The sequence below is a fragment of the Odocoileus virginianus genome, chromosome 17 (assembly GCF_023699985.2).
Source record: "Odocoileus virginianus isolate 20LAN1187 ecotype Illinois chromosome 17, Ovbor_1.2, whole genome shotgun sequence".
Classification (NCBI taxonomy): Eukaryota; Metazoa; Chordata; class Mammalia; order Artiodactyla; family Cervidae; genus Odocoileus; species Odocoileus virginianus.
The window spans coordinates 46,880,013-46,889,878 of record NC_069690.1 but is presented as its reverse complement, the minus strand read 5'-3'; the positions used below and the strand labels follow the sequence as shown (position 1 = coordinate 46,889,878).

At 54.3% G+C, this 9,866-nt stretch overlaps 1 protein-coding gene across 1 annotated transcript; it reads left to right on the top strand.

Moving 5' to 3' along the window:
• The first annotated feature begins 2,440 nt into the window (after positions 1 to 2,440).
• ACTG1 (actin gamma 1) lies at positions 2,441 to 5,319 on the top strand. The gene is made up of 5 exons (XM_020906466.2): positions 2,441 to 2,552; positions 2,979 to 3,347; positions 3,628 to 4,066; positions 4,174 to 4,355; positions 4,444 to 5,319. The coding sequence occupies exons 2-5, from the start codon at positions 2,985 to 2,987 to the stop codon at positions 4,585 to 4,587; spliced, it is 1,128 nt and encodes a 375-aa protein (XP_020762125.1). The 5' UTR covers positions 2,441 to 2,552; positions 2,979 to 2,984; the 3' UTR covers positions 4,588 to 5,319.
• The last annotated feature ends 4,547 nt before the right edge of the window (positions 5,320 to 9,866 follow it).

The window sequence follows — 9,866 nt, the reverse complement described above, 5'->3', positions numbered from 1 at the left end:
CCCCGTCCCGGCAGCCCGCCCCCGCCCCTTTGTCTCGCCGGCCAATCCGCGGCCTCCTTGACTAAATAAGGCGAGGAGCGCGCCCAGAGCCCCTAGTCCGTTACTTCCGCCCCCCGCCCGGCCGGTGACTCAGGGCCCGAGGCGGGCGGGGACGGGGCTGCCCGGGCTGCGGCTTCCCGGGCGGCGGGCGGGGCTCTGGCGGCGCAGAAATGGCCAAATATGGCCGCGCTGCGCGCCGCCGTCCCCAACCTGCGCACCTGCGGCCGCACCTTGACCCTCCCCCCTCCCGCGCCCCGCGCCGGGTGACACAGTCGCGGATGTGGAAGCTGTTCCCCCACCCCATCCCACCCCGCGCCAGGCCGGCTGAGAGCGCCCCTTCCCTTCCGCCGCCGGCCAGCCCTGCGGGTGGGGGGCTGGCTGCCTAGGGTGGGAGCCCCCGGGAACCCAGGCCGGGTCCCACTTCCCCCCCCCGACCAAAGGCTTGTGCATCCAGCGCCCTTGCAAAGTGGGGAAGATGGCAGCGGGGGGGAAGGGGACAGAGTTCCAACGGCCTCCGCCCCCTCCCCATCTGTCTAGGGAGCAGCAGCAGCCCAGGCGCACCAGACAAAGGAGTGCCGGAGGGAACTGGAGTCCGGGGAGGCGAGGCCCCCGCAGACGAGAGAGCCTGAGTGGAACGCGGGGTAGGCGGACACTGGGCGCGACGCCTTGGACGATACTGGAAACTTCCCACTTGCCATGTGTGACATCTTGGGACCCCCCCCCCCCCCAAGTATTGCAGTCATCTTCACACACTTACTCCCCCACCTGGGAATTGAAAGCTCCGTGGTTGTGCCCAGGGGCGCCTATAAGGGTGGGTTTTTCTGGAGGGAGACTTAGCCCCAGGTTCTCCTTTGGGTGGAGCACACACCTGATGGACAGCAGCCTTGCCCTGCGCCCTTGCAGTCTCGGGAGTTGGGAACCCAGCTAGGCCTGGCAGCAAGGGTGGCCATAGGCATGGCTTTGGCATCTAGGTGACTGCAGTCCACAGGTGAGCTGGGTGCCTGCTTTACCTGCCTAGCGCAAAGATAGATAACACCAGCTAGACACCAGACCTTGCCCAGCTCTTTGGGGCGCTCGGCCCCGCCCCCCATCAGACACCAGCCCAGAGCACCTGGACCTTGGACGAGTCCCCAGACTCACTCTGCCTGGCACCATTGCCATCGCTCTTGGCCAGTGCTTTTCCCTATGTCTCCTGTGATGTTTTCATTCATTACTGAGCAATCGTGAAGCTTGCAAGTCCAAGGAAACCATGGTACCTAGTTCCCTCTGGACATAACCCAAATACTGGCGGCAGAGGGGGTCATTAGGACCCTGCCAGAGGTGACAAGTCTTTAAGTGCCAGCTCCTGGGACAACGGGCGCGCCCTGGACCTGGGAAAACCACAGCCCCAGGGCAGCAGGGGTCCAGGAGTGGGACACGACTGAGCGACTGTACATACACGCGCGCACACACAGACACACACACAGAGAAGAGAGGGTGCCAACTTCAAGTTTAGTGGGGGAGTTGACCGTTTAGGCAGTCAAGACTTCTCCCCTGCCTCAGTTTCCCTACAACGCTCAAAGGTCATTAAAATTGAAACAAAGCTCCACCCCCTCCCCAGAGGGAACAGGGTGACCCCAAACCCAGAGTGGAGCCCCCGCCTGGGGACAATCGGGCCTGCGGTTTGAGGGGCAGGATGCGTTGGGTGTGGTAGAACCGGGCCAGTTTCTGTACTGTCAGGGACCACGGTGCCCCAACTCCGGCGCTGAGGCCTGCGCGGTCGTGGCTGCGGTCGGGACGATCGGCTCTTTCCCATCCAGACAGGGTCGAAGTCACGGCTCCCCAAGACTCCCCTGGAACACCGGGCCCACAGTGCCCCAAGGGAGGCCGGCCGGGACCACCCCCCTCCCCTCCCCTCCCCCAGCCCGGTGCGGGGAACCCGCCTTGATGGCCTGCAGAGACCAAGAGGAGAAGATTAACGGGGGCGCGGGGAGGAAAGCCCACCGGCGCGGACTGGCCGCGGGTACACACCCTGCTCCGGGTGCCGCCCAGCCCCGGGTCAGGCAGTTTCGGGGTGCAGCCGGGCCCTCCCCCACGGCGCGCGACAGTCCCGGGGCAGGGCGCCCAGGTCAGCTCCCTAGCCTCCTCTGCGACCACTCCTGAAATCCCCCCGGGGGCGCCCACCCATCCCGCCCGCGCGCCAGTCAGCGCGGGGTCTCATTCTGGGGGTCTCCGGCGCCCGGGGGCAGCGCGGGCGGGGCGGTTGGGGGCGGTGCGGGCGGGGGGCGGGACCGGGCGCGGGGCCCCACGTGCCCCTCTCGGGCGGGCCAATGGGCGCCCGGCGTTCGGAAAGATCGCCATATATGGACATGTTCTGGGGCCGCGCGCGCCGCCGGCCCGCGCGCGCGCCCCGCTTCGCTTAAATACCGGCGGGGGAGGCCGCGGACGGTCTCACTCGCCGCAGCCGGCCAGCGTTCCCTGTCTTCCCGCGCTTCTTTGCTCGCTCTTCCGCACCCCGCGGCCCGTCTCCGTCGGTAAGCGACTAGGCCTAGGCGGCCTGCCCGGGTATTCGGGTCCCCGCACCCCCTTCTCAGTTCCTTTTTCTACTCCCGGCCCCAGAGGCCCGACCACCCCGACCCCGGGAACAAAGGGTGGTCGGGTGGGGTGGGGTGGGGTGGGGGGGGGGTAAGTGGGCTGCGCCCCAGCTGGTTCGAGGAGGGCGCAGCGGGTGTGCTGCTGGGGGAGGGGGCAGGGCGAGTCCGGGCGGCAGTATTGAGAGCCCTCGGTCTCCTTTCCGAGAAACGACGGGGGAGGGGGCGTTACGTAAAAGCCGGCCCCGGTTCCAGGCGGTTACTCTGGAGCCAGGTCGGGGGGAGGTCGAACGCCTCGCGGGGAGGGCCTTTGCCGGGGCCGTTCTCTGAGCGTCAGGGCACGCCTGAGTGAGTCCCATCTTTGAATAGATCGCCATGGAAGAAGAAATTGCCGCCCTCGTCATCGACAATGGTTCTGGCATGTGCAAAGCTGGCTTTGCTGGGGATGACGCCCCCCGGGCCGTGTTCCCGTCCATCGTTGGGCGTCCCCGACACCAGGGCGTCATGGTGGGCATGGGGCAGAAGGACAGCTACGTGGGCGACGAGGCCCAGAGCAAGCGTGGCATCCTGACCCTTAAGTACCCCATCGAGCACGGCATCGTCACCAACTGGGACGACATGGAGAAGATCTGGCACCACACCTTCTACAACGAGCTGCGTGTGGCCCCCGAGGAGCACCCCGTGCTGCTGACGGAGGCCCCTCTGAACCCCAAGGCCAACCGTGAGAAGATGACCCAGGTAAGCACAGCCGGGTGGTTGAGACATTTCATGTATTTCACAAGTCATTTCATGTTTAGTTTTGTCTTCTGAAATTCAAGTATTTCTTTCAATATTTCCAGGGTTCTGTTCTTCTCCTGGCATTTCCTTCCTGAAGTCTTCAAGGTTTCTTATTTGTGTTTCTGCTTGCTTCCTTTTCTTTTCTCCACACATCACATTTGTGGCATGCTGGCATGGTGTGAGAGCATGGGGTGACCCTGAGTCCATTCCTTTGACTAATGGAGCCTTTTGTCTCCTGCAGATCATGTTCGAGACTTTCAACACTCCTGCCATGTATGTGGCCATCCAGGCTGTGCTGTCTCTGTACGCCTCTGGCCGCACTACTGGTATTGTCATGGACTCTGGGGATGGGGTCACCCATACGGTGCCCATCTACGAGGGGTACGCCCTCCCCCACGCCATCCTGCGTCTGGACCTGGCTGGCCGGGACCTGACAGACTACCTCATGAAGATCCTCACGGAACGTGGTTACAGCTTTACCACCACAGCCGAGCGGGAAATTGTGCGTGACATCAAGGAGAAGCTCTGCTACGTCGCCCTGGACTTCGAGCAGGAGATGGCTACTGCTGCATCCTCCTCCTCCTTGGAGAAAAGCTATGAGCTGCCTGATGGTCAGGTGATCACTATTGGCAACGAGAGGTTCCGGTGTCCCGAGGCGCTCTTCCAGCCCTCCTTCCTGGGTAGGTGTCCGGTGGGCAGCATGACTGACCTCCCTTTGATGCTGTCGAGGGTCAAGGTGCTTTGCACCTTGATCGCGCGATCTCTGAGGGTGAGCTTTGTCTCTTAGGTATGGAGTCCTGTGGCATCCACGAGACCACCTTCAACTCCATCATGAAGTGTGACGTGGACATCCGAAAGGACCTGTATGCCAACACGGTGCTGTCTGGTGGGACCACCATGTACCCTGGCATCGCCGACAGGATGCAGAAAGAGATCACTGCGCTGGCTCCGAGCACGATGAAGATCAAGGTGAGGCAGAGGCGACTGTGGCCTTGGGCCCAGGGGCCTTGCAGGTAAGATGGTGCCACCAACTAAAACCCCATTGTTGTCATTTCAGATCATTGCTCCTCCTGAGCGCAAGTACTCGGTGTGGATCGGAGGCTCCATCCTGGCCTCCCTGTCCACCTTCCAGCAGATGTGGATCAGCAAGCAGGAGTACGACGAGTCTGGCCCCTCCATTGTCCACCGCAAATGCTTCTAAACGGACTGCGAGCAGATGCGTAGCATTTGCTGCATGAGTTAATTCAGAAGTATAAATTTGCCCTGGCAAATGTATACACCTCATGCTAGCCTCATGAAACTGGAATAAGCCTTTGAAAAGAAATTTGTCCTTGAAGCTTGTTTCTGATATCAGCACTGGATTGTAGAACTTGTTGCTGATTTTGACCTTGTATTCAAGTTAACTCTACCTTGGTATATGTTTAATACCCTGTGCATATCTTTGATTTTAACCCCTAGTTATATGCGGCTCTCACCTCTGTAGCTGAGGTGAGAATGTTTATGGAAGAGAAATCCAATGGCTTGATAAGAATCTGGGAGACTGCGAGTCTCTCTCTGTGCAGGGTATTAATGTGTCAGAGCTGCCTATTCCAGGATTTCTCTAGAGGCTGGCAAGAGTCCTGAAACAGTTGTCATTTCTGTCTTGGCCGGTCTTACATGGGGTTGGGAAGGTCCAAGCCTTAGGACCTGCTTTCCTTTCTTACTGAAGATTTCCCACCAGGACACCGTGGGCTGTTACTTGCCTTGAGTTGGAAACAGTTTGCATTCACACCTGTAAATTTATTCATTCTTTTAATTTATGTAAGGTTTTTGTACGCAATTCTCAATTCTTTTAAGAGATGACAACAGATTTTGATTTTCTACTGTCATGTGAGAACATTAGGCCCCAGCAACGCGTCATTGTGAGGAAATAAAAAGTGCTGCAGTAAACCGATCGGTGCCTTCTGTTTGATGAGTGGGAAGTGGTGGGTTGTGCGGGGTGTGACCACCTCAAGCTCAAATTTGGCAACAAAAACTGGTTTCTCCCAAATGAGAGGTGAACAGGGGTCCTAGTGAGCATCTAGAGCTTGGGTGGGACTATCTCCCAAGGGGGCTGGGAGGAGGGCATCTTGATGTCTTGGGTATGAAGTTGTGCGGCCATAGAGGCATGAAGGGCGTGGCTTTCTCAGCACACAGGTGGTGGGGTGGTGGTGCACTCTGGTCAGTGAAGCAACCATGGGGTTGATTAGAGCATGATTGCTGAGCTGTGGAATCTTCAATCTGCTGATAAGGGTCACCTGGTGGGGTGAACTTGACTCACAGGCTCTAGACTCCTTGACTTAATGCCCCAAGGCTTTCCCTAGGGGCAGGCGGAGTCTTCACAGTTATTTCAGATTTTCAAGCTTGGTAGGTTGGGTCAGACCTAAACTCATCATTAGATTGAAAAGGCTTTAAGGATTTGGAAGACCATGATTTACAGATCTGGAGATTTCATTCCTTGGCTGTTAGGAAGCAAGTTTCACCTGTGGGGGCTGGTAGTACTTCTAGCTTAACCTAGTAGTTGGGGAGGGGCTTCCAGGTCCAGGGAAGGAGGGAGGGAGGCCTTGTTAGACTGGGTCAGGAGCAAGGGGCCCTAAGAACAAATGACTGAAGAAGATGGGGAGTCTCTTTGGGGAACAAAATGGGGACCCTGCCAAGCCCAGACCTCCAGTGCTTTGCTCCTGTCCGCTTGCTCACAGCAGCCCTGTGACCACTCATGGAACAGAGTGATGGGTCAGAAATTACTTTTTTTGCCTTGGGCAGCATTCCACTGTCAGAACAAGAAAATCTGATTTGAAGCCTGATTGGATTCAGGGAACAGGATAGACTGGACTCAGGTGAGGGCAGCGGGGAGAGAACACTTTTAGGAACGGAGGAGAAAGGTGGCTGCCTGGGTGACCACAATCCTAGCTCCATAAACCCTTCCTTGCATTGGGCCCAGTGATCATGGCCCTCTACTCCGGGTCATCGTCCCCTCTGCAAACTGGAGAAGAGTGCCTGCTCCACGTAGAGGCCAGCCACCATCCCTGTACGTGGAAGGGGCACATGTCAGCCTTCTCTTCTGCTCTTGAAGGGTATAGCAAGATTTCTGCAGCACAGAAGACACTGGCCTTTCTTTGTGGCATTCTGGGGACAGTTACCGGATGTCAGACACAATCACTGTACCCACTGGAGGAAGGAGCATGGCGGGGAAGCCTGGCCTCTGGCGCTGTTGTCTGGCCGGACCTGTTGGAGAGCTCAGCACGGTGCCATCTGTGAAAGGAGACTTCATGCCAGAGGGAGGCCCTCCTCCAGCCTCTGGAAAATCTCACCTTTGTCAGCTCTGCCTACGGAGTACAGCAAAATGCTACGCTTTGCACGGGAGAGGAAGCTGGAGGAAAAGATTGACTAGCCACTATGACTTTCGACACAATTTGCTCAAACGAAAGCAAAGGTGGACAGCTCTGCTCACTTCTGCCTCTGTCTCTTTTTTTGGCTGCATCAGGTTTTAGTTGTGTCACATGGGCTTCTCTAGTTGCGGTGCATGATATTAGTTACCCCTTGGCATGTGGGATTCTTGTTCCTTGGCCAGGGATTGAACCCACGTCCCCGCACTGGGAGGCAGATTCTTAACCACTGGACTGCCAGGGAAGTCCCAGTTCTGCCCACTTCTACAGAAAAAAAGAGGAGCTCTTCAAGGGAGAACATTAACAAAGCCAGCAGGCACTTAGGACGCAGCATCTTTGAAGTGGAAAACAGGATAAATCTGCAGACCACAGATCTACAGGCCAATACAGGGGATGTGGGTTTGATCCCTGGTCTGGGAACTAAGGTCCCACATGCCACGAAGCTACTGAACCTGCAAACCACAGCTGAGACCTCATGCAGTCAAATAAATATTTAAAAAGACATAAAGGCTAATTAAAATGTATATATATATATATATATATATATATATATATATATCCACACCACGGAAGGACCACAGATGAGAGAAAAGCATTCAGATGGGCCACTTAGGGAAGGCAAGAAAACCTCAAAAATTGATGTCTTAATGCCAATTAGCTTAATGAATGGAAGCTTCTGGAAGGGCTGCCTCAGAGAAACACATGTCCTGGGTAAATCTGTGAGCTGAATCTTTGAGAGGCTCTTCTTCCCCAGGATCCCAGGTGTCCTGATGCTGAGACAGGTGGAGGACACCGAGTGACTCAGGAGCTACATGGGTGCCCAGCCTTCCTGCAAAGTGAAGAGCCCATCCACGTTCCTGGTGGACGGTCAGTGATGACACCAACTCAAAATTAGCATACCCCGGCAAGAGGTGGATGTTGTGTTTGTTGGATACAATCAAGTTCAAGGCCCTTTTATCATGAATGGTCAATATTTGAGTAGAGAACAGAAAGTGTTTCAAGGAGGAAGTTGCCAGGATTCACACTGGAAAGACTAGTCTCTGATGACTTAGAGATTGTGGCTTCCCAGGACCCTTTTCTGGTTAGAGGCACCAAACTTCAGCCCTGGAGAGCTCTCCATGGGGTGTTCCTCCCGAGAGGCATGTGAGCCACCCTGGATGGGGCTGCCTGCTGCACACAGAGCCCCCGGGGGCCATACAGCCCCTCACAGCTATGCTGGGCCAGTGGCCATTCAGATTTTTTTCGTGATGGAAGTTCCCTTTCCTCTTTCAGCTTCTTGCTGAGGCCTTAGGGGGTGCCCTCCAGGGGGACTTGTCTTAGTGCAGGGTTCAGAGGCTGCCCCTCTCTGGGGGCTGTTCCACTTCCTACCCCATTGATGGTGAGTTTGACCCTGGACACATTTTTAGACAATGAAATACACAGAATCGCTGGTTATGCAGAATAATGAAGCCTCAGCTGTCTGATACAGCATCACTGTATATACAAGTGGCTACCCCTAGAGTTGTGCAGTGCATGACCTGTGCATCTGTACCATGATATCCCTGCACAGCCCTGCCCCACCCCTTGTACACCTATCCTACCACTTCAATGCCTATGTTATCTGTCTCCCTCACTGGTCTGTGAGGTGTTTTTGTTTTTAAATGATGGTAAATATACACAGTATATAAAATTTATCCTTTTTTACAATAGCATTAAAAAGAATAAAATACTTAGGAATTGATTTCCCCAAGGAGATGAAAGATGTATCCAATGAAAGCTACTAAACATCGCTTAAAGAAATGAAAGAAGACACAAATACATCCCATGTTCATGGATTGGAAGACAATATTGTTAAAATGTCAATATTACCCAAAGGAATCTACAGATTCAATGCAATTCCTACCAAATGCCCAATGATTTTTTTTTTCAGAAATAGAAAAATCCATCCTAAAATTAACACAGAATCTCAAGCAGCCTGCATAGCCAAAACAATCCTGAAAAAGCACAAAGCTGGAGGATGAACACTTCCTGGTTTCAAAACTTAACTACAAAGTGCAAGTAATCAAATCAGTGTGGTTGGTCCTGGCATAAAGACAGACATAAACCAATGGAAAGAGCCCAGAAATATATCCTCCCATATATGGCCAAATGATTTTCAACAGGGTTGCTAAGACCATTCAATAGAGAAAGTATATTCCTTTGAACAAATGGTGCTGTGAAAACAAGATCTTCAGATGCAACAGAATGAAGTTGGACCCTTACCTCACACCATATACAAAGATTAACTCAAAATGGATTAAGGACCAACATGTAAAACCTAAAACTACACAACTCTTGGAAGAGAACAGGACACATATGTGAAACAGATCACCAGCCCAGGTTCGATACATGAGACAGGGTACTCAGGGCTGGTGCCCTGGGGTGACCCTGAGGGATGGGATGGGGAGTGAGGTGGGAGGGGATTTCAAGATGGGGAACACATGTACATCCATGGCTGATTCATGTCCATGTATGGCAAAAACCACTCTACAATATTGTAAAGTAATTAGCCTCCAATTAAAATAAATAATTTAAAAAAAGAACAGGACAAAAGCTTCATGACACTGGATTTGGTGTGCACACGTAATATATATAAAACCATCTGTATCTATATTAAGTTAAGCATGAGTTTCTACTGATGTTTCCAACTCTCATCGTTACCATTGGATCAGTCTACTCTTCTGCCTTCATTTATCTGTAAACTCTCACTTTAACAATGAGAAACCTAGATCCCAGCATCCATCAGGTTGTGCTGTGCTGTGCCTGGTCACTCAGTCGTGTCCAACTCTTTGTGACCGCATGGACCGTAGCCCGCCAGGCTCCTCTGTCTAGGGGTTTCTCCAGACAAGACTACTGGAGTGGGTTGCCACGCCCTCCTCCAGGGGATCTTCCCAACCCAGGGATCAAATCCAGGTCTCCCGAATTGCAGAGGGATTCTTTACCAGCTGAGCTACCAGGGAAGCCCCAGCATCCACCATACATTCATTTAACCATCAATTGCAGTGTATATGTACAGGCAGAAAGGAGATATTGCAGGTCCAGGCCACCAAATAAAGCA

What these genes read in the sequence shown, in the direction of transcription:
- ACTG1 (XM_020906466.2), top strand. Translation starts at nt 2,985, where the DNA reads ATGGAAGAAGAAATTGCCGCCCTCGTCATCGACAATGGTTCTGGCATG. An exon ending in ACCGTGAGAAGATGACCCAG is followed by an intron (nt 3,348 to 3,627) that starts GTAAGCACAGCC and finishes TGTCTCCTGCAG; the next exon opens with ATCATGTTCGAGACTTTCAA. An exon ending in CTTCCAGCCCTCCTTCCTGG is followed by an intron (nt 4,067 to 4,173) that starts GTAGGTGTCCGG and finishes TTTGTCTCTTAG; the next exon opens with GTATGGAGTCCTGTGGCATC.